Consider the following 25,079-nt stretch of genomic DNA (forward strand, 5'->3'; position numbering starts at 1 on the left):
CAGACTGAGTCAAATTTTCTGTTTAACATCAGACATTGCCTTTAGACAACAATTCTGATGGCAAAAGAGCCAAACGGGAAAAAAAAAAAAAAAAAAGGTGTTGTAAGTTAAAATAATAATAATAATAATTTAATTGTACATAACTATAGTTATAATATATAATATCACATTTAGATAAATGTTGTTAGTCACACTAACTGATAAAAAATAGTTTAATTTATCTAATAAAATAATACACCCCCCTCAGGAAACAAACCCCTCCAAACATTTGGGTCATTTAAATCAGATGATGCTCTCCTCCAGTTACAGGACTGTTTTGATCTGACAGACTGGTCCATCTTTGAACAGCAGGACCTGGAGACCTCTTCTCAGTCTGTCCTAAGTGCTGTGTACAGAATGGGACATTTAACAGAACCATCCAGGTTTTTCCTATCCAAAAACCTTGGATTACAAGTGAAGTACAAGCTCTGATCAGAACTCAAAGCTTTGCGTTCAGGCTGAGGGACAGTTCTCTATACAGCACTGCCAGAGCCAATCTGAGGAGGGGTATCAAATAGGCTAAGGAGGCCTACAGGAGAAAGATAGAGGATGAGGAGGATAACTTCCTCACAGACAACAATCCCTGCCAGGTGTGGCGAGGTATCCAAGCCCTTGCCAGCTTCAAAAGGCCAGAGCCCAAAACCCCAACAGCAGCCTCGAACCTGTAGCAGCTCAACACCTTCTTTGCTCTATTTGAAAACACTGCTCGCCCACTCACCATGTCCCCCACCTCACCTTGACCCAGCCGCCCCCGCAGGAACATGAGGTCAGGAGAAGACTGAGAGTGGTGAACCCTAATAAAGGAGAGTAGGTGTAGGAGTAATAGGAGAGCTGCTGGCCCCAATTGCATCCCAGGGGCTCTGGTTTAAGCCTGCACGGATCAGCTGGCAGGGATCCTCACCAGGCTGTTCAGACCCTTCCTGACTCTATTCCCACCTGTCTGACAGCCTCCACCATTATTCCCATCTCCAAAAAGACTAGAATAGACAGCCTCAATGACTACAGACCTGTAAGCCCTCAAATCTGTAGTCATGAAGTTTTTTGAGCAGATAGTGTCTACCCCCTCCCTCCACCCCCAGCTTACAGAGAAAATCAGTCCACGGAGTGATTCACCAGTTCAACAACACCCTTCACAGAGTGCTGACCCATCTGAAGAACAGGAAGAGCTGTGTTAGAAAGCTTGTCACGGACTACAGCTCACCATAATCCCAGACATCCTCACCACCAAACTGGAGAAAGATTTCCTGACACCAGCATCAATCAGTCAGACTTGCCCCCCATGTCTGGGGGGAAACGTGGGGGGCAAGTCCCCACTGTCACTCAGCACTGGTGTCGTTCTCAGCCCCCTACTGTATGCCCTACGTATATGACTGTACAGCAACCCACCCAACCAATGTCATTGTCAAGTATGCCGATGACACCACTCATGGGCTCATCCTCTGATGGAGGTAGAGAACTTGTCCCACTCGCGCTCAATAACCTCAGGCTGAACATCCTCAAAACAAAAGAACTCATAATGAACTTCAGGAGGCACAGACAGCTCCACTCCCCTCTCATTATAAATGGAGAACAGGTGGGATGTGTCTCTGTTTCAGGTTTCTAGGCATCCACATCTCCACTGATCTCACTTGAACAAACAACACCAATGGACTGGGAAAGAAGTCCCAGCTGCAGCTGCCATTCCTCTGTGTCCTGAGGAAGAATAACCTGGATCAGAAGTTGCTGCTGGCTCCTCAGTGGAGAAAGTGCTATCCATCTGCCTGGGTTTTTGCCACGCAGGGGCCACAACTGAGAACAAGAAGGCTGCGCAGAATGTTAGCATTGCCCAAAAAATCAGTGTCTGCCCTCTGCCACCCCTGGAAGCCCTCACCAGATCCTCCTGTCTCAGGAAAACGATGGCCATCAAAGGTGATGCCCTTGCACCCCGCCCACCACCAATTGGACCCAATGCAGTCTGGTTGGCACCTCGGGTCAGTCAGGTCCCACACCTCCAAACTTACCAACAGCTTCTTCCTGAGGACCATCAAAAACACTATCCTCTCACACCCCAACCCTGCCCACCCACTTCACCAATCTGAGCCATGGTGTGAGTAACCCCCATCACTCAGACCACTCACTTATTTTTGTATATATTTCTCTTAATTGTATATATTTCTCCTGTTTCCTATTTATTTCTATATTTAATTCCATCAAAGTCAGTGTGGAGCACCCACAGTTTTGTTCTACATGTACAGTGACAATAAAAGGCTGTTCTAATCTATTCCATTCTATATGAGAGTTTTGTTATATTGAGGGCAAAAATTGTTGAAAGAAGTAATTATTATAGAACAAACACATCATCATCCTGCTTAAGTTTAAAAACCTTATACTCTCAAAATCCACTAGAAACCAACAGAAATATGACAATACTACCTCAGAACTGAAAGATAATAAAAGATGAAAAATGAAGTTTTAGAAATCTATTAAAGTTTATACAGTTATCCAGTAATCAGAGATATAGTTCATATTCAGAGTGATGGGAGAGATTTCTGTCATCCTTGTACAGAAGATTTCTTCCGTAATGGTTTTGTGACATGCACGATTGTAATAAGTTGTTTCTTTTTTTTCTTTGTTCTCTTTCACCACAAAAGTAAACATATGTAACTAACCTCAAGCGTCCATCCTCTGCTGCAGCTCCTCCAGGGATGATCTTGGTAATGAAGATGCCGGGGTCATCACCAATATGGGGGTTATCTGTCCCTCCAGCGATGCTAAAGCCCAACCCTGAGTTACCCTGCGGTCATGAAAATCTCATTGATACCAAAGCAGAACCCATTTTGTATAGTGTGGTCAAAAAATGTTTCTTATCCATTCACTTTTCTAATTCTCAGTTGTTTATGTAGTAACTGAGGATGCTTCCCCCGGAGTATATCTACCACTGCAAATGTAATGAATTAATCATCTCTGAATGACAATACTGTATTCACAAGGAAGCAGGTGAACAATGTCTCTCAGAGAAGACAGGCTTAAACCATTTCTGACAGGGCTTCAGTAAACAGAAGACAGATAAACTGAAAGGTCGGGTGCATTTCTCGGGTCATGTATCAGGTTGTTGGCCTTCACAGGACGTGACTTTTATATATTGTTCATCTGCTGTAGATAGTTAATTTTGTTTTCACATCTGTTTTTCCTCTGTTTTTTTTTAAGGACAAGGTGTACAACGTCCCAAGATATGCCAAGTTTTCGAGTAAATCAACACCTTTGTGAAAAATACAGGCATTAAAAATGTTGTTTAATGTCTGTTTTTGCTAAATTAACTGAAGAAATTGCAACAAAGTTTGTGCTTTGGTGAAAAGTGCTAGCACTGAAGTTCCCATAATTTGAAAAATTGTTGTCTGTTTTCAAGTTGTCCCATTCACAAACTTGGGTTTCCATGCATGGGTGACAACAATACCCCATCAGCCTTTAACAGGTAAGGGGTAATTAAGTGCAGGCCTATGTGAATACAAATCTTCTGTCTGTTTTTATCCCTGTGCCCTCCTCAGCTTTTTCTCCCTTTGACATCTTCATGGAAAAAAATGTACTTGTACAAATTCTGACTAGAAATCCTGATACAACAATATTTCTTTCTGCATTTTGTTTAATAAGGGTTTTAATCAACTTGAGTCTTTATAAAAAAGACGATTCAATAATTTTCAGGATTTTAACCCTTTAAATTCCAATTTAAACATTTGAACTTTTTTTGTTTTTTCCAAAAAACACATAAAACACTTATTATTTTCTAATTATTAGTGCCAGATACGCACTCTGGATACCTTCGTGGACAAAAATGCCCCATTCACTTTAACTGAAACTATCTCTCTGCCACTGCAGTATAAAAACATGCATTCTATAATGTCTGCATTTCATTTTGAAGAAAAGTACTGATATCTGACATTTTTTCCATTGCAGGTCGAATAATGAAATTACTGTATTATTGTACAGGCGGCCAAAAGAATGATTGGTGTGGATGTGTACGAAATCATTTTTGAGGTATTAGGTGGTGTGTGTGTAAATGGCCTGCATTTGTATAGCACTTTACTTAGTCCCTAAGGACCCCAAAGCGCTTTACACTAGCGCTGTGGGTGAGTAAGTGCATGCATGTGAGTGCCAGTGTAAATCTGTATTAATTTCAGTGGTGACTAAAGGTCATCTTTGCGGGATATGTTGGATGTGTCTTTGAAGAGGCATTTGAGCAACTCAATGTGCTTACACATGGCCCACATACCGCAAAGAATGATGGCCCTTTGGTGGCCCAGATCTGGTTTGCCAGAGGTGGCTCACACATGGGCCAGCACAAGGCCAGCTGCAGGCTGGTGGTCCTGTGTTGGCCCATTTGTGGGTCACCTCTGGTAAACCAGAACTGTTAAACGTAGCACAAATGTTTGACATCAATTTTGTTTGATTCCATTAATGTGGGGGGGCTGGTTGACCTCTGATGACCTGCGTTACGGCTATCGTAGGCGGAACCTGGCGGAGTGATACGTACTGTGCTTCAACATAATATTACTGTACTGTGTGTGTATAACCTCTTTTTAAGTTCTGTGGATATTACACATGGTTATGCTGAGGATATGTCGGCCAGTTTCCACTGGAAATGCCTTTTGGTTAAACTGTCAGCGAGGAATTTGCACTGTTACATTTTTATATAACTTTAATGCACATAAAACAGCTGCTTGTTTAAGTGAAAATACATTGATGGGTTTTTCTTTTTTGCACTAATAAAGTTGAAGAGTTGTAAAGCGTTTTGTCTCGCATCAATTATATCTTCAGTTATATCGTTATCGCAAATTTTCAAATGTATATCGTGATAAATATTTTTGGTCATATCACCCTGCTCTAGTCTCCACCGCTTGTTTCCAGTCACAAGGAATCAGTACAACATGTTTCATTGAATGTATTCTCATGTAAAGTAAAATAGACAAAATGTCCTTTATGGTGTGACTCCTTTGTGAATAGTCACTATTGTGGAGCACTTATTTACACTTATTTATTCTTCTATTAAATGCAACATCAGTGCCTAGTAGAGCATTAAATCTACATGTATAGAATCATCCATCAAAGCTGATTAAAACTATTTAAACAAAGTTTAGTGACTTTGGCCCAAAATAAGATTCTAAAAAGCTGCAAAACTGAAATCTTATAAAAAATAATCCACAAGCAGCGGTGATGTCACTGTGGCAATGTCCATTTTGTCTTATGGAGACAATAGTCAGGTCATCCCACATCAATTGTATAGCTCATAATATATACAAAATTAAATCTACAGCCTTAGCACAGATCTTTTTACAGGACAGGAACAATGTTTTGACTTTCCTGTATTATTCCTTTGCTTCTCAAAGACTAGTTTACTTCACCCTCACAGTCTGATTAGATGGATCTGAGATACTCACTCGCTCTAAGGTGATTTCTTCAAACTCATATTCAATTTCTGTGCCGTTGACCTGAGGAATGAAAAAACTGAATGAAGACACACACTTCATAGTTTCAGTCCACATTGCCTTAAATTACATGGATGATGTTAAGTGTTGAGGCCGAGCTTAAACTGAATGTGACGAGTGTTTCTCAGGGAAACGTGTAAAGTAGAGACTGTCTCATGGACAACAATTCATGATTGGTTAGCAATGTAACTATTTTTTTAATATGGAGGGTCAACTACTGAGGGGTCAGTCTCATCTAGTACTTTACTTAATAAAAGTAAAGTAAAATAAAACTTAATAATAAATTATCAGGGAGTAAGTCTGTCTCTACTTGAGTAACCTAACAAGACAATCAGGAATAAACATTTAAAAGATAAATTCTCTCACATAAGGAAGCGACTCCAGAGTGTCTGTATTGATGATCACGGGAGCAGGGTTGGCCTGTAATGAAGACAGATAAGGAGAAAAAGTGAGAAACTTGAGTTTTACAGAAAAACCATCAAGCATGACTGTTCATACATTTACAGTTTGGGTGCTGACCTTGAGAGGAGAGATGTGAGAATGGGACACGTAGCCGTGCACATTTTCAATCTCTGACAGGTTCTTCTGTGAAACATGGACCAGCTCAGGAGCGCGAAGCCCACTGGTGAGCTGTGGGAATCCCTGGTCAAGCAGGGGTGAGTCATCTTCTTGGTAGTGATACTGCAAAGAGTGGAAAGGGAACAAAGAGAAAGACAAATGATTGAGAGTTTAAAACAGGTCACAGGTACAGGAGAAACATCAGACTGATGTTGTTTTCAGGAATGACAGGAGATATCGCAAAAACAACTAGTCTTGATCAACTTTAGCAAATTCATATTTTGGAGATTATGTATCTGAATTTCAGGAGCGGGACCTCCAAACACGCTCCTTCTGGTTGCCATCTACAGAGGTTCCCCCAGTTCTGCAAGCTGTCGTTTTCGTTTACGTGCCCCATCCTCCCTCCCTCCTTGTTCTCATTTCGTTAACTTCCTCACTTCTATTTAAACACGGGGATCTGCCAGGCCTGGGAGCCATCGCCAGTCCCCTTCGGGGCCTTCCCCAAACCGCAGCTCACTTCATGTCCAAGCATCACCTTTACCTACTAAAACGCTGTCAATCCTAAAATGAGGACGTGGGACCAGCTAGTTCATTATTTTGAATATTTGTTTTTGTAAGCATAAATATTGCAAAAATGCTTAAATATTATGACCTTAAAAAGAAAGATGATTATTTAAAAGAGAGTTAATCAAAATGAAACTACACACCCGCTTTAACAGTAGAGTTCTTTTAAGATTCTTCACAGATTTTCTTCTGGAAAAAATAGTGTTTTCAACAAAAGAGGGGATTTCAAGCTGTGACTTACTGAAACTCCAACCTTCTCTTTTAAAACAGTGAAAAACAATGCAAACAAAGAGTAAAAAGCTTTGAGTTGTAACTAAAGAGTGTAATTTCTAATTTGATACAGCAACATATTTCCAAACTGTTAAGACTGGGGCAACCTGGTGGATCATTTAAGTAATGTGGGTTATGATGTAGTATGATAAAAATCCGTAAGATGTAAAGATGGAGAGGGGTTCAGGATTGGTACAGCCAACAATAAGCCTGTATATAAATGCAGTGATAGTGGTAAGACCAAAGAGTTTATGGGCACCAGCAGTAGCTCTTAAGTGGAGTCTAGACACAATAAATGACAAATCTCCTGTCATCTTTGCATGAACAGCTAATGCTGTAGCTCAGGAGGCAAAGGAGCTTGCAAAGAAAAGCGTCTGGACGTCTTTAAGTTGCTTGAAGACGTTTCACCTCTCATCCGAGAAGCTTCTTCAGTTCTAAGGTCAAATGGTGGAGAGTCCCAGATATAAACCTAGTGGGAGTTTCCCCCCACAGAGGGACAAAAGGTATGATCTGGGGTGGGAACTCAAAACTGGATTATAGATGGCAGTTTTGAGATCCCTCCCCAGACGCCTTAACGCCCACTCACATCCTGGGCCATCTGACCTCAGGAAATCGCATGATAGGGTGGGGCCAGGTTTCACAATGAACACACCCGAAACTCTGGCTGATTGGGACCCACACCCAGTTTCACACCTTGGCTCAGGTGATTAGAGGATCATCAGGGGTCCTTTTGTCCCTCTGTGGGGGGAAACTCCCACTAGGTTTATATCTGGGACTCTCCACCATTGACCTTAGAACTGAAGAAGCTTCTCGGATGAGAGGTGAAACGTCTTCAAGTAACTTAAAGAAGTCCAGACGCTTTTCTCTCCAAGCTCCTTTGACTACGATGACCTGGATGACTGAGAGCCTTCACAGACATGTAGCTCAGGAGCTTAAGCAGGTCATTCGCTGATTGGAAGGTTGATGGTTCAATCCCCAGCTGCTATGAGCCAACAATGCTGAAGCACCAATGGGGTTACTAGGTACAACAAGTGAAACAACACTTTGGTGTGTGTATTGCTGTAGGAAAAACCGCGTGATCAATACAACTGCTCTGTTGTGCTTATTGGGAAGTGCAGTTGTTGAGTTTGCATTCATGCTGCGAGGAAACATCATCACCACAAGAGAACCAAAGAGAAAAGTCTTCTCTGTGGTCCTTTCACCCTTTTTTCTGCCCTCACGTACAGAAGCACAACAATTGTCACATTCACTTATATTTCCTAAATAAGACTTTGACTTGATGTTTTTCACTTATATTTCCTTTCAGAAATATGTTTGTAAATTCTGCATTTTACATACTGTATTAATCAATCGCAGAGTTTGGTTGATATGTACACACTTTCAAGCACTTATCTGCACGTCACACACGCAGGCGTGCCTTCATACATCGAGTTACTTATTGCACTGTTGTGTCTGTATCGTTCTGTTCTTTTTTATTTGCAATTTTTGCACACGTGCACTTTGTGTAGTCCTGTGTTGATTGTCATATGCAGCACTGTGGTCTTGGAGAAACACTGGCTGGCTTCACTGAGCACTGTATCACTGCACATGGTTGGAATGACATTAAAGCCATTTGACTTGACTCTTTCATTTAGTTAACGTTTTATCATCAGCTGGTTATGCCAGCGAGACCTTTCCTCACTCATTTGGTGTCCAGATGTCAGAATGAATGAACCTTCTTCACTCTCTCTCCACTCTCTTCATCCAGGCTGCCTGCAATATTTTTGTAAATCCAGCAGATGTCACTACTAAGCAACACAGTGTTAACGTTGTGTTGACACAATAAGGGCAATATGCTACACACTCCATTGACCCATCACTAATGGCTGCTCTGGTCTCCAGTCTGCACGCTAAAATATTCAAATACTGATACTCTCTGATGCTTTCACTGTATGAATGTGTGTGACTGTTAGAAAGCATGTGAATAAGGCAAGTCACATAAAGTATAGTTCTATATTGTGTATTTTGTTGTACAGTTATTTTATTTTCAACTTTAATTTATATATTTTATCTTATTCTCCCAGTTAAATTTACCCTTCATTCTAATTTGTGTTGTACAGTTATTTCATTTTTAACCTTAATTTATATTTTATTCCTTCCTAGTTAAATTTACCCTTTTTAATTTTTCATATTTATTTCCTATCTTATTCATAGCCTTTTCCTTTTTTGTTTTCTTTAGGTCACGAGCAGTTGTCCAAGCATTTCACTACATATCGTACTGTGTATGACTGTGTACGTGACAAATAAAATTTGAATTTGAATTTGAAAAGTGTTTTGAGTTCTCAGAGTAGAAAATTGCTTTAAAGAACCCGTCCATTTATAATAGTTTGAAACAAATGACCACATACAGCATCATCACTGTAAATACTGTGTCAAAAGAAGTGCAGAGAATGAAGTGATTGCGTCATCACTGCCAGCACAGTGTACGCAATTTGGGTGGGGTGAAAAAGCAAAACAAAAGAGTTTCTCACCCAGGGAGTGTTCATCAGGGCAGGGTTCATGCAGGGCTGGGGCTGGCCATTGTGGGTTGGCTCATGTACTGCTGCCGGCCTGTTCTGGAGAGAGAAGGAGGACCATATGTGACCACTATGAGCAGACAGTATAGGTGAGACTTATTAACAATTCCATGAAATGAATTCAATTTAATTTGATAAAAATTAAAATTCTTCCTTCTGTCTTGTATGCAAAGCAGCAAAAAGCTGATGCATATGCCCGGAGCTTACAATCCCAAGTCAAGTCAATGTGATGACTTGCATTTGACTTGAACACCATTAATCCATATTTTATTCACAATAGAAGATAGAAAACATATCAAATGTTTAAATTCAGATATTTTACTACTCCATGAAATATATTAGCTCATTTAGTGACAGCCTCAAAAAAGTTGTGACAGGGATAACAAAAGGCTGGAAAAAGAAAAGGAACAGTTTGGGAAAAGTTTCATATGGGAACAGGTCAGCAGTGTGACTGGGTATAAAAGAGCCTCTTACAGAGAAGAAAACAGAGACTCACCAACCTACAAAAAACTGCATTTGCAGATTATGAAAAAAAAATCAAAAACTATGTTCCTCTGTGAAAAACTGCAAAGATTTTGAATATCTGAACATGTAGAATACATAATGTCACCAAAAGATTGAGAGAATCTGGAGAAATCTTCAGATGCAAAAAGGCTGAATATCAGACTTGACTGTGACAGTCAGACCCTCAGACCACACTCATTAAAAACAGGCATAGTTCTCACTAAATCACTGCACGGCAAAAGTTTTATCATGCAAAGAAGAAGACTTATGTGAACACGATCCATTACCCAGTGATGCTCCGCCTTTTTTGGGCCAATGCTCATTTAAAATGGACTGAAGTAAAGTGCGTAACATGAATTTAAATTTTACCCTCCCCTGCAGCTGAGCCAGGGACCACACCGCCGCCACACCCCCACCACCTGACTGAGGCTGGGGAGCCTCGGCGCACCACATGACCATCAACTTCAATCGCGGTTGAAGGCTGAGCGCAGAGTGTCATCACTGCTCCAGTGGGAAATCTCCCCTGGGGGAAATTTCGGGAGCCAACAGGATCTCACTTGAATTTTTTTTTAAAAGTAAAATAAATAAATAAATAAAGTTTTTTTTTCACTTTTACAAATTAATTTGGATATTTTCATTACAGATTATGATAGAATACCTAGCACATCTACAGAATGGGGTTATTGTAAAAGAATAGCATTGTGGAAAAGTTCAAAATGAACAAAACATTTTCTAAAATTTCGCTCACTGTGAAAGATTGACCCAGTTATTGTCTGCATTTTCAAACTAACGACAGGTGGCTACAACAAAATAGAAAAGATTATTATAAAAGTACAAAAGTTGAAGTTTATCTGTAGCCTCCCTCTCATCCACCGTTCTCATTGCTCCACCTCAGTCTGCATCTCTTTCAATCCTCAGCTCTGCTCTTCAGGCCTGAAACAGTCTGATTCGAGCTCTGCTGGGGATTTCAGTCTTTATCTGCTCTTCATTCGTTCCCCACACTCTGGTCTCTGTGCTCAGGTCCACTATGGTTTTCTGGTCATTCTGTACAGCCAGCAGCCCACCTGGTTCTTCACCTGTCTGTAATCCACTCTGTCAGTCTCAACATTTCACCCGTGACTCAGTAGCCGTAATGATAACACACGGTTGCAAATAAATGGCTTAAATTCTTCCTGAAGTCTTGCTGTGTGATGCACATGAATGTAGCTCACTACTTCAACTGTTAGTGAACAGTGTTGGTCAATTAAAAAAGTAATTAGTTACTAATTACTTCTCCAAAAAGTAATCCTGTTACTTTACAGATTACTTATTTTCAAAAGTAATTAGTTACTTTATTATTCAGTTAATTTTAAAAACATGATACACAGCCTATGTAATAAAGCAACAGAGCTTTCAGCCAATTCTATTTTTCTGCATAATCATCATATAAAATTGAATCAAATAAAAAGTCTCTTTTAAAACTTGTTTTATTAGTTTTAATCTTTTAAGATTAAGCACATTGCATTAAGCAAAAATGTAATTATGTACAGCAGTGTCTGACATGAAGAAACTCTTTAACATTTAAACCTATTTCCTGCATATTCCAGCATATAAAATAAAATCATGTTTTGTGTTTACACTCTTTCAAATAGATGAAAGTAAAACACAGCAGAAAATAAATAGAATCAAAGATTCAGCGTCACTGAGTCCTGTCACTCTAAAATCTGGGGTGGGTGGAGGTTATCCCACAGCAGTCATGTCAGTGGGGGGATCCGGGTGTTTCATGAGACACTCTCACGGTTTAGTAACGCAGCGTGCTTACGGGAAAGTAACAGTAATCTAATGACCTTTGCAATAGTAATCCCTTGCTTTAGTCGTAACTTGAAAAAAGTAAGTAATGCATTACTGCCCATCTCTGGTGCTCACAGGTGGTGCAGTTTGGAGAAATGGTGGTGTTTCCTCAGAAGAACTACCAGAGTCACAAAGGGCACGAGTCCATGTCACCACCTCGACTCGCTGCTGATTCTGATCCGAGGCGGCAGATCAACTATCCACAGTAAAGTAGAAATAGTTGTGAGTTGTAGAAACTCTTTAATGTTCTTTATAGAGGCGCATGTTGTATAAAGCATGTGCTTTACATTCACTGCGATTTGCTGTGATATTTGACACCTGATGTGAGCAGGAATGGAGAAAATGAATAAAAGGAAGATGTTTTTATTGTTTGGCTAATGAAGGGTGTAAATCTTTAATATTATTTTTGCTTGGTTATTTTAGTGTTTTTCTAAACATGGAGAAAAAAGGCATAAGAAACTAATTTAACTTTCTCTCCTGCTGCAGATGTTGGCTGTGATCTCCGAGGCTGGAACTGGAGAGAGAGGAGTCATCATCCAGCGTCAAAGAAAACATCCAGGTAAAGGGACGTGGATCACTATTTTTGGCTTAAATTATCGTACTTTTAAATACAAAAACATTTTAAAGGACAACATTTACCATCCAACTCTGACCCTAACACAAAATAATGATTGCCGTGAGTGTTTTCAAACTCTTCCTCAGATGGGCAGGCTATCACTGTCCAACCAGCCGACTTCAATAAAAGACTGAGACAGTCGGTAAAAGCAGCATTCAGTGAGCACCACAGGTGAGCGTGTCCCTGAGACATTCAGCATCTGATCCTTGTTGGCCTGTCTGCTCTGCTTTGGTAAGTATCCTTACCGAACTACAGTAACTGTAACGCAGTCACTATACATGCCATCCACTTTCTAACTACTGATTACTTCCTGCCAGTTATTTTAGACCCAACACTGCTTCTTCTTGTTCAAACAGCTGGACAGGAAACTACACCAGTGTACTGTTTCACCAACACGTGCCAGGCACTGTTCCTGCCATTCATGGCTTAGCCCCGCCTACCTCAGGACCTCCCCTTGTCAAGTATTGATCATGATGATTATCATGATGACAATGAGCACAACTAAGACTGTAAAAGTCCACGACCATGACTGGTTTGCTGTCTCCTGATTATTAATGAATATCAGGAGGATGATTGTTAGTAAGAAATGATGACAAAAAACACAAAGTTCACCAAACTCACAGGTTACATTCATTTTGCTTTTTCTTCTTTACCAGCCACACTCTAACTGCAATTAAGAAAACAAACTTTAGAAATCATTGACTCAGTGACTTTATCAAATATTTAATGGGTTCAGGTAGAGCCAGCTTCTGCATTACCAAGAACATGAAGTGTGAGACAAATTTACTGAGACACTCTCAGTAAGTTTGATGGGCTGCTTGTCTTTCTGTTTGTAACCACTGCCATGCGTTTATGAAGTGGCTGTTTGGTCTCTCCAATGTAGAGCTCTGGACATTCCTCGCTGCACTGTACCGCATGCACTACATTGTTGAGTTTGTGTTTGGGATGAACCAGTTTGTGTCTGAGTGTGTTGCTGGGTCTGAAGTACACCGGGATGTCGTGCTTGGAGAAAACTCCCCTGAGTTTCTCTGATAAACCTGCTACATAGGGGATGACAATGTTGTTGCGTTTGTCTTTCCGATCCTCCCTAGTTGGTGTCTGACCTTCTTTTCTGTGCATCTTTGCTGATTTGATGAAAGAATAATTAGGATAACCGCATGTTTTAAAAGCTTCCTTTATATATGTGTGTTCCCTCTTTTCCCCTGATGGCTTCTTTCATGCCTCTTTCAAACCATCTTCTCCGGCTCTTTTAAAGGGACAGCACCTAGCCACTGGTACAGAGATGTTGAGGATACCTGGGTCAAAATCAAAACCTAAGACGTGGAATCCGTCACTGCTCACATCAACTCTGTGGATGTAACATAAAGTTGAACATAAAGTTCACCAGGGAAGACACAAAGATAACAGTTTGCTATTCCTGGACTCTGCTGTGCACAATGGGGAGAATGGAAACCTCAACAGTGAAGTTTAGCTGAAGCACACACACACAGACCAGTACCTCCTCTGTGACTCCCACCACAGCTGGACTGGCCGATGGTGATTTTTCATTTTCATGGGCCAATGGGGTTTTCTTTGGTTTTGTTTTTTGTAACGGCATGAACAATGAGAGGTGGTGGATTGGCCAGATGCTGGCAGATGTGTAAAAATAACTCAGTTGTTTGGTGGTGGCTATGGTGGAGCTTCCACAGAGGCCAGCAGGTGGATGAGGGAAACGGGAGGCAGGAGGAGGAGAGACCCGAGGCGGTGAACTGAACTTCAGGTAAGAAGTTATGACCTGCAGTCTCTCTGGGTCAGATATAAACCAAGTTTAGGTGGAGTTTATTTTCGTTATGCTGACTTTTTACAGTCAGTTACAATAACATGCTAGCTAGTACAGTACTGCGTGAGCTAGCATGACGGCGTTTCTATACAGCTGGGTGGTGCTATGATGTTACTGATGGTGAACTTTATTTATAAGGTTAGTCTGTAGAGTTTCCAGCCATCCTGTAAAAACACGGAATCGTCTCGTATTCAGAGAAAATATTACGCGTTTCTTATTGAGGTGAAAAGGAACAGTTTGTCCCGTAATTCAGCTACAATGAAAAAGGCACAAAGTTGGATTTATTCTGTCTTTGCTGCACAGCTGCCTCTTCTCCTCTCATTCTCCCCTCCCTCTCCTGTTTCTACTTCAATCATGAAACTGATCAATGATCAGCTTTTCTGACACAAGTCACTTTGCGCCAGAAAGAGGAAACCAGCAGATATAGCGCTAAACAACAGCAGCACGTTTAAGCTTGATCAGCTGTTGTTAGAATTTATTTAATATTAATTTCTAGTATCAGCTGATGTTTGCTGGAGCCACAGCTGTAAAGCTGCTGGTCATGATGTCGGTTTGGATATGTGGTGAGAGGGAAACATAAAGATGAAACCAGGAGATGTCCTTACTGGATCATCAGAGCTGTGATGGAGAAACAGGTTTACCTTTTAGGTGACATGAATGAGTTGAAGTTATGAACTGTTTCTGAGAGACAAATAACACCAGGATCCTTTTCTGTGTAGCTGACAGCTGGTAACTGTGCAGGGGCGGGTCTAGCAAAGCTTTTTTGTCCCAGTCCAGCCCTGACTCCATCACCCTCTGGAACACAAACTCGAAGTAATCAGGACCCTACAACACCGGGCAGAACATGTTCCCTCTAAGCCTGAAGGGACAAAGAGATATTTACTTTCTGCTGACCATCAGCTCAGATTCACCATCACCGTCTCTAACTCTCTAAATATGAACACATTTGAAAAATAAAGTTATGTTTACAAACATTCATATCTCAGAAATAAGCACAGCTGTTCATGTTTGCTATTACAGTTTTATTTGTCAGAGAATTATGAACTTTACATCGTGCATTGAGTTTAATAGGTCTGTCTCATGGCTGCACTATGAGAGATGGAATAAACAATTAAAGTTGAGCAAACTTCAGCTAAATCTTGAAACAGTAGATACAGGTAGAAATGAGATCAGATTAATCTTTGGTCAAAAGCAGATACCTCCTGAGTTCAGTCCATCACATTAAAAAAGAAACAATATCGTGCTTTTTACATACACTTCCAAATAATAGTCAAGCAGCTCAGTTTCACAAATAGGTAACTAAGATGTCTCTAATGCAGACGTGCACAGTGTAGTGCAAGCATTACAAGATCAGAAATGAAAACGTAACATTCATGTAAAACTACAGGCTCAGGATTTTAAAGAAAGGCTCTGAAAACAAAACTTTTTAAAACAGTATCTTTGCTGCGATCATCAAAATACAAAACAGACGTGAACAATTTTCAGTAAAAAACCCTAACATGCACTAATATTACACATATCCAAACAACAAGGCATATGTCAAAGTTTTTGAAGTGAAGAAACATGTTGCTTTAAAAAGCACATGCAGTGTGTGGCCACGATCGTCACACTGTGGACCATGAACGCCACTTCTTTGAAGCGTTCTTCTTCTTGGAATCAAAATGGAAGCAGAAACATCACGATTCTCTTTGATCTACCAAAAGGAAAAAGCAGAACATCGGAGCTGAAACCAGTCGGGTGAAATAATTAGGATAACAATAATTCAGTGCATTGTCTCCGGTAGTCTTACGATTGTTGGTATCTGCTCAGTACAACTAACACTCGGTGTCAGGGAACTCCTGTGTGGAAACGAGTGGTTTTTATGTTTTTATGTACGTATTTAACTTCCATCCATTTAACGTAGGAGGAAGAAATGTCAGTTTGGTGCAGGCTGGTTAGTTTAGACTCTGGGTGCATTTGGTGCCCTGTTGTCTGTAACTCAATGAGTTGGTTCACTTTGTGGCTGGGCTGCATGTGCGGTTATATCATGTCGGCTGGGGCTGGAGTACCTGTTCCCTGTTAGGTGTTTAGCTGAACATGAGCAGAGCTTCTAGCTTGGAAGCACATCTGTGCACATAGTCATACTGTCACTGGTTAGTGTAAATGGCTCAATGTGACATAGGAACCTTTTAATTAATTTCCATAACCCGACTTGTATGTCAAAGAATATCAAACCTGGAAAAGCTGTTTATGGTCAGAATGATTAAAAACTGTAAAGAGCTTTTCTCTTTGCGTGGAGCGTCCAACACTGTGACTCTTCCTTGTAGAAGCCGTCACTCCAAAGGTCTTATGATAATAATGTTTTATGATTTACTAAGTTACTGGATGAACATGAAAAGTACGTCCATTGTTGCAAATGACCATGGGCGTGACCAGAATAACATCCAACTAGACGCTCAAAAGACGTCCTTAAATGTCCTGTAAGTGACAGAACAGATGAACGAACAGGTAATCGCTTACTTGAGATGAAACCTGCCCAGCTACTTTGAAAACAGCTTCTACCTGCTCCTCCTGTAACTGGATGGCTTCTCAGGGCTAAGCCGTCCTGCAGTCCAGCAGCCTTTATGGTTCTGCTGTGATTCACCAGGAACTGTTAGAAAGGCAAGGCAAGTTTATTTGTATAGTACAATTCAACAACAAGGTGATTCAAAGTGCTTTACAGAGACATTAGAAACAAGAACAAATAAAAAGCATGATTTAAAATTGATTAAAATTGAAAGACACAAACACACAAACATTAACATGTTCCACAGTCTTCCAGTTTGATCACTTTGATTGTCTCATCCTGTGGACAACGACGTACACGGATGCAGGTTTATTGTTAACTTTTGGAGGTTTATTTATTGAACAAATCCAGCTCCACTGTGATGCTGAGCTGGATACGCACTTAAGAAAACGTGTGAATAAATAGACAACAAACTGCATTTAACCAAACAGACTGGACCCGTTATTGTTAACTGAATGCAAGACTTTAACAGTCTCTTCAATGTAAGAATGCAGGTCCATCAGCATGAGACAAACCTGATGACACACTTCATATGTAGCACATTTACATTTATATCACACACGTCTGCTTTCCTGTTTGTATACAGGCTGCCAGGTTATCACAGGGCCAACACAATACATGTGACACAAAATCCACTGAAGTGTTTGATATTTTAATCATAATGATGATTATTATTTAAAATATCACTATAAAGTTTATTTATAAATATATTTAGATTTGTTTCTGTAACCTAGCATATAAAGCTGAGCTGTTTCAGCTTCTGACCTCTGACCTCAGTGTGTCCTCACTGCAGCTTCCTCCTGGAAACACTTCTCCTTCTTGTCTTCCCCCAGTGTTGTTTCCCTGCCGTTAATATCATTCACTGTACCTGAGGAACAACAGAGGACAAACACTCACTTTAAGAAGTACATCATACAGAGGTGATCTATGGAAACGCACTACTCCACACTTTGGTAGAGAAATCAGTTTCTGTGAAACATTTCTGTAAATGGTGTGGACTTCTTCAGGAGACTCAGCCACTCCCACTCTGATAACTGAAACTTCTGTGGATGAAGAAACTGCCAGACACCGTCCTGGAAATGTTTAAGAAATACAAGATTGCTATATAAATGACGATCATGTTAAAATCACATTAACAGTTGTTGCTCACCTTTGTTTCTGATTTTAAAAAGTTGTATCCCGTCAGCTCTCATGGCTCAGAAAAAGCTTTTTTTGGTTTCCAATCCAGTTCTGCTTGAAAGTATTAAGGATACTTTAAAAGTGCTCCTCTGAAATCTGTGTTAAACAACAAGAAACATAAATTAGTAACAAAAACACAGTGCAGAAGGTAAGTACAGGCTTTACACACCATCATCGGGCCTAATGCTCCTAAATCTGCAACTTCAAATCTCTGTGAGCTCTTCAACGTGTCTTCAAAGGGAAAAGTCCAAAACTTAAAATTTGATTATAAAAGGTTCAACACAGACACACAGACAGAGAGGTACCTTTTAATGTTTACTGGTAACCTGAGTCACTGATCATCTACAGCAGGGGTGTCCAACTCCAGGCCTCGAGGGCCCGTGTCCTGCAAGTTTTAGATCTCACCCTGGATCAGCACACCTGAAACAAATGATTAGCTCATTACCAGGCGTCTGGAGAACTTCAAGACATGTTGAGGAGGTAATTTAGACATTTAAATCAGCTGTGATGGATCAAGGACGCATCTAAAACCTGCAGGACACCGGCCCTCGAGGCCTGGAGTTCGACACCTGTGATCTACAGTATTACAGAGTCTGGCAGTCTTTGCATGATGTAAACGTTACTGTAAGTTTCCAGCTGCCTCTCAGGTGTGACAGGTGTGCCAGCAGGAAAGAGTAATAATAGCCTGCATCCTGAGGTTTGTCGTGCAGGATTAAAGGAGCCAGGCTTTGTTCACACAGCTGGGATTGTATTTTACACTGACCCTGGGTCAGTATCATACAGTTTAAACGAAGCACTGAAACTTGCACATATTTATTACAGATGCACTGAAGCTAATCGAGATATTTGCTGTGAATCTGTTTTCTGGTAACTTTATTAACCAGTAACATTTCTGTCTAATCATTGTTTAAACAGTAACCGCTTTATTACACTATAAGCTAACCTTTACACCATAACTTTAAGCAAGCGCCATAAAGACGGTCAAACGTAATAATATTTACAAATGCATCTCAAAGCTGTTATATGTGTATTACTAACACAACCACATTAACATTACTGACACTCGCTGACTTTTAATAGTCATTCTATAAATGCTGTCCGTTTAAACGTCTTACCTGTAAACACTGCTGTATCACAGGATTCCAGCCAGAGTGGATTCTGGAGTCTTCCACGCTCCTGTTAGTGATCCTCCATCTGGATGGATGATAACAACCTTCTGAACAATCTAGCAGGTGGAGATGGCCCCTGCTGGCCCATATCTATGGTGCTGATTTCTGCTTATAACGCCCACTGAATGGCCTGATGACATCTGAGGCCGGTGTCCCCAGTGCCTAGTGTTCGTTCCCAGTCTAGGTTTTGGTTATAAAGGTTTCCTTGTTGCCTTTCACATTCTGTTTTCATCTTAGTTCTGTACCACGGACATCAGCCTTAATAAATGCATTGTTGGTTATTAATATTCACCTGCCTGTGAGTCTGCGTTTGGGCCTTTCCCTCTACAAACATGATCTAGGTCTCGCTGATCGTAGTTGAAACCATATCACAGAACTAAGCTAGATGATGCTGATTCATTTAATTCACAAAACACCATTTAAATGCCATCACTGCCTTTGAAGATGTTTGCAGACACACAGGGACAAATTATTAGTTTAAGGTTACTGACAGGAGCAATAGATTTTCAACACAGAATTTCTGCATTCACTTGTTTTCTTCAGAAAGAAACTTTACATGTATCTGAACACAATAACAGATTACTATTTTTTAATGACCTGATTCAGTATTATTAGCTGGTCTCTCTATTGAGCCATAACATAAATCACTGCTTTGCAATGACGTGCTTTAACTTTGTAAAACTAGTAAGGGTTATATTCTAGTTTACACAAAGTTTAAAAACTTAAGCAAGGGTTTCAACTGTCACTTGAAAGCATTATACCAATAGCAGAGGTGTGGACTCGAGTCACATGACTTGGACTCGAGTCAGACTCGAGTCATTCATTTTATGACTTTAGACTTGACTTGAAAAAATGTTCTAAGACTTGTGACTTGACTTGGACTTTTACACCAATGACCTGGGACTTGAATCGGACTTGAACCGGTTTACTTGAAAAGACTTGATATTTCACCCCAAATATAAAATTTAACATGCATATTATATAGAGATTGAAAATGTGACGTCATTCACGGGTAGAACCGCAAAGGATTCTGGGAACTCGTGGCAAGCGGTACTAGCGCACGCAGGCTTTCAATTAAAATCAGTCACACAGCGATTAAAAACAAACACAAAAATGTCAAGAAGCTGTTGTATTATTAACTGCAATAGCCGGTCGCATGACAGCCACGGGAAGCCGACGGGTAAAGAGATCGGTTGTTATCGGATTACGTCGTTGAAGAGAAATTGTTCAAGCCGTGTTTCCGAAGTAACAAAGACGCGACTGGATTGCAGCCATTCAAAGACCAAATATAACGTCCCAGAACTCTCCAGCTCACAGGTTAGTCTGCTCTAAGCATTTACACGAAGGTCAGTGTTTTTTAGTACTTAATACGTCATTTTCATAACATAATTAGTGATATAGGTTACAAGCAAGTCTGGCGCTGAACAGAAATTGTCGCTCCTTTATTTATTGTGCATAAATAGTGAATTGTCCTGACACAATATTGCGTTTCGCTTCTGTTATTATGGTACATTGACAAAAACGTATACTTTTATTCACAGGATAAAACAGGTTTGTTGTATCACTAATTGCCCAGTACGGTTACAGCATACTACAATATTGTTGTCACTGCTACATTTCTGTAATGCGAACCAGAAATTATTTCCACTACTAATTAATTACCGTTGAACTCAAAGGTCCTATTAATAAACGGTTAAGGAATGTGTATTTATGACGACGATTTGTGAGACTGGTAAACTTATGATACGTACGATGGTCTTTCGTTCTACACGGTGCATTTCAAGGTCCTGCACCCATCCGTCGGTAAACTGTACCTGGGCTTGTTGCAGTGACCTGAAGTTACTAAACTTCATGAGTGTATGCACTCACTCCAAGAACCGTATGATTATAAATATGCATATAAATATGCTACGATGAGATAGCTGACTTCATCTAACTAGCAAATGGTGTCCAGGCTACGTTGGTGATACAGTTTTTTTTAATATGTATGATATTTTTGTCATGCGATTTTAAAGCCGGTCCTACAAGCGCATCCAAGAATAACATGCAGCTTATCTCAGAACTGTCGGTGAAAATTATTCTTGGAGCTAGGTTTAATTGAGCTGCATTTTAAAGAGGTGCAATTTCACAATTTGTGTATATTTTCTAAGTTCACTATTTTGTCATGTGTTGAGAAAAACACAGATTTAAAAATTACATGGTCTAATATTTACATTTAGCATAACTGCAACATTATTTTTTCGTTTTTTTTTTTTTTCTTAAAGACTCGAAAGGACTTGAAATTCAAAGTTTCAGACTTGTGACTTGACTCGGACTTTTACACCAGTGACTTGAGACTCGACTCTGACTCACCTGACATTACTTGAGACTTGACTTGAGACTTGAGGATAAAGACTTGAGACTTACTTGAGACTTGCAAAACAATGACTTGGTCCCACCTCTGCCAATAGCAAATGAAATTAGTTTAGACTTGAGAAAAACATTTGCTGATGCTCAAAAAGCAGGAAATGGCTATGCAAAGATACTGTGGTGTTTCCTATAGTCAAGAACTGGAGTGAAAATTATCATCATTAAAAGAGAGACACATAGTACAAAACAACAGTGCAGAGAAAGAGCTTTGAAAGATTTCAAAGACTCTGGAAAGAAAACTAGTATGCAATATGTCTAAGGACCACAGAACACCCGCCAGCAACCCTGCACAGCAATGGACTGCAAGGCTGGAGAGCAAAATAAGCACCACTTCTGCAGAAGAGACACCTTCAAGCCAGACTGAAGTTTGCTAACAGCAACCTAGAAAAGGATTATGCATACTGGAAGCACGTCCTTTGGTCCGATGAGACAAAACTAGAGCTCTTCGGCCGTGTACACAAGACATTTGGACAATTGTGGGGAAAATCTGAGGATTTGAGCACCTTGTTGTTCCAACATTACTGCACACGAGTCCTCACCTCATCCTGGTATTACACCTTTGGGATGAATTCGAGTGGAGACTGTGAGCCTGGCCTTTCCGTTCAGTGCCTCACAAATGAACTTTTAAACAAATGGTCAAAAATTCCTATGAACACACTTTCAAATCAAATCAAAATTTATTTATATAGCACATATTAAAAACAACAAAGTTGACCATAGTGCTTCACAGTCAGTAAACGCATGAGACAATTAAAACAAAACAATAAAAACAGGACAGGAATCAATAGGTGACAACACAACAAGCCAACTCGTAAGAATCAAAAGCCAAAGTAAAAAGATAGATTTTAAGACGTGATTTAAAAGACTGGATAGACTCGGCGGCACGAATATGAACCGGCGAGGTTATTCCAGAGTCTGGGTGCTACGCTTGCGAAGGCCCGGTCACCTCCTAGGTTGTGCTAGGAGCATCTGAGTGGACGAATTAAGTGCTCTATTGGGATTGTACAAGTGGAGGAGTTGGGAAAGATAGCTGGGCGCTAAATTATTTAGAATTTTAAAAGTGAACAAAACTAAAGTTTGTGGAAAGCCTTCCCAGCACAGTTGAAGCTGTAGTAGCAGCAAAGTGTGGACTAAGATCATATTCAACTCTATGGATTAAGTATGATTAAGGGATGTCACTGAAGTTCATATGCGTGTGAAGGCAGATGAGCAAATATTGTTAGCAATATTGTGTACATCACAAAAATGTTTGAGTATGGGCTAGTTAAAATATGAAGACTTTTCATATTCATATAAATATGAAAAAAGTCCCTTGTTTGAGCACACACTAATATAAAAACAATCAGTGAGTGAGTGATATAGAGAGACCAGCCTGCGCTCTCTTGCCACATACGTAGAACAGTGTTCGTAGCGTCAGACAAAAACACATTGACTGTCAGTGGTGGACCTGCCAATTCTGGTATTCTATGGCAAATCCTAGTTCGACTGAACTGTGCCAAATAGTGAGTACAGAGCCCACTAGAGCCCACTAGTGGCCCTGCAGGCCACTCTCATGAATTCTGTTTCTGATTGTTTGGTCAGAGACATTCACACCAGTGATCATTGTGTAGGGTTGTGACAGTGCTCATCCTGATGGGTTTGAAGACCTTCTATGGTAGTTGGTGGTATAACGTAATGTATTAAACAATATATTAAGCTTATATTGCGCAACAAGCTCACTATCAAAATGGCTTCTATGTCACCTTTTTAATATAAAATCTGCAAAGTTTCATGCTAATGTTCTTTCTTACATTAAAAATACGTGGCAGACGTTGATGGCTTACAATAGCCAGTCATGTTTGATACTTGTCTTTCAAATGTGTGTACTCATAGTTAATGATTTTCTCCTCAATGACATTTTCCCTAAAAACAAGCTGTGTTGTGAAAACTGCTGTTAACTGTTGCAAGGTGAAGGTTTTGGATAAATGCCATTGTTTATGATTAAAATGAGAGTAAAATCAGGATACATCTGTTGTAAAACTACAGATTTTTAAAAGCATTTTTCATATTTTGCTGCTAGTCTTCTAATTTCACTGAGGTCTTGCAGCACTGAGTGAGTGATCAAAGCTTACACTAAGCCTGGTTAGCAGGTTGCGTTAGCCAAGGCTGAAGGTGGTAGTGATTACAAGAGAGATTTGTGCTGTTAGGCATGACTGTGGCCACCAAAGTAAAACAGTCATGGAGCATCAGCACATGAACAGTGTTAAAAAGAAACTGACTTGCAAATAATTATTATTATTATTATTTTTAACCAAAGCCACCTTTAAAAACCCTCAAGGTCACCTTAAATTTGTACTACTACATTATTAGGTTACTGGACACTAACATGCACCCGTCACACAAGATGTATATAACAAGACCTGTGTAACTGAAACACCAGTTAGCCTCCCTCAAAGTGGGCGTCATCCCTACATCACTACCTCTATCAAACACACACACACACACACACACACACACACACGCTTAGTCATGATCTCAGACCACAGTAGCATGCAAAAACCATGGGAGTGCTGTAGGAACATAAAGGAAGCTGAGTGTTATCTTTAAAATAACAATGTCAGATGGAACATAAGTAGCAGCATCACTGATTTGAAGGAATAAATCTGATTGTCTCATTTTGTTTTGGTAAATTTAAAATACAAAAGAAAAAGTAGAACAGCTTTCACTTGATGTGAAGCTCCATGGAAGCAGGTGAGCAAGCAGGCGGGACTGAAGGGGAAGAATTGGTGAGTGAAAATGTAAACAGAAGGTCTGCTGGCTGAGTGATTTGCACACTTAATGGAAAACTAAAGAGACACAGGATGGGACTAATACTGTGAGTACAGAAGGATGTGGGAATGTGATACGAAGAATCTTTGACATGCTGTATAACGCAATAATGTAAGTAACGTGTGTGTTACTTTACTCGAGTTGTAACTTTTAGACTGGAAAAAACTGGCCACGAATGAATTGAACAGATTCTCCCCAACGTAAGCAGAAATCACACAGCAAAGATTGAATAAGTGTTGCAAACGTTAGTATGTGTATATGTAAGTAAGAAGAAAATGTAGAGTTTTAACAAGCTGAAAAAGCAATGACAGGTCACAGCTGCCACCTGTGCTACCTGCCAGTGTTGAGGAACAGGTTACATGCAACACAGACACATAATTCAATTACAGAAGTAGTACAGGTCAGCTCATGTAATGTGTTTTTTCTATAATTAAATTACCAAGGCAGCATATGTCCGTTCAATAACAATTCAGAATATTACAAGTAAGAAATTGGGACATAACTGGTGGCGCTGTCACTTGGTGTTCGCTCGCTCTGCGGTAGAGTATCACTTCCTGTTCCTGCTCAAACACAGTGGTGTTTCTGAGTAGCTTATTTGCTTAGCAATTTAATTAACAACTTTTAAATACATTCTTCTTTCATAGTATAATCTTCACGTGATTCATCCGAAGCACACTTTCTGTGTACTCACTACCTAATTTATAGCCAAAGTATTCACTCACTGTCTCTGTACTGTCTCGCTAGCTTAGCTTAGC

The 25,079-nt window shown here is 40.1% G+C and overlaps 1 protein-coding gene and 1 long non-coding RNA gene across 11 annotated transcripts in view; both read right to left on the reverse strand.

Moving 5' to 3' along the window:
* Positions 1–25,079, reverse strand: part of LOC102212831 (disks large homolog 2-like) — a 177,107-nt gene that overhangs the window by 71,576 nt on the left and 80,452 nt on the right. For all 9 annotated transcript variants that reach the window (XM_013912744.1, XM_013912743.1, XM_013912741.1 and 6 more), the window contains 5 exons: positions 9,401–9,484; positions 6,018–6,179; positions 5,865–5,918; positions 5,451–5,501; positions 2,688–2,812 (listed from right to left, as the gene is read on the reverse strand). In XM_013912744.1, coding sequence (XP_013768198.1) covers positions 2,688–2,812; positions 5,451–5,501; positions 5,865–5,918; positions 6,018–6,179; positions 9,401–9,484 — 476 coding nt within the window. The remainder of the gene's footprint in view (positions 1–2,687; positions 2,813–5,450; positions 5,502–5,864; positions 5,919–6,017; positions 6,180–9,400; positions 9,485–25,079) is intronic.
* Positions 15,227–18,326, reverse strand: LOC106456316 (uncharacterized). 2 transcript variants are annotated; one of them, XR_001290465.1, is made up of 5 exons: positions 18,244–18,326; positions 17,910–18,034; positions 17,532–17,627; positions 16,756–16,843; positions 15,227–15,907 (listed from the first exon to the last, which is right to left on the reverse strand). It is a non-coding gene; the product is annotated as an uncharacterized LOC106456316 (long non-coding RNA). The 2 variants fall into 2 exon arrangements; XR_001290466.1 differs by having other exon boundaries at positions 17,525–17,627.

Source organism: Pundamilia nyererei, unplaced genomic scaffold (genome assembly GCF_000239375.1).
Source record: "Pundamilia nyererei isolate P.nyererei 1_Seehausen unplaced genomic scaffold, PunNye1.0 scaffold00099, whole genome shotgun sequence".
NCBI classification, from domain to species: Eukaryota; Metazoa; Chordata; class Actinopteri; order Cichliformes; family Cichlidae; genus Pundamilia; species Pundamilia nyererei.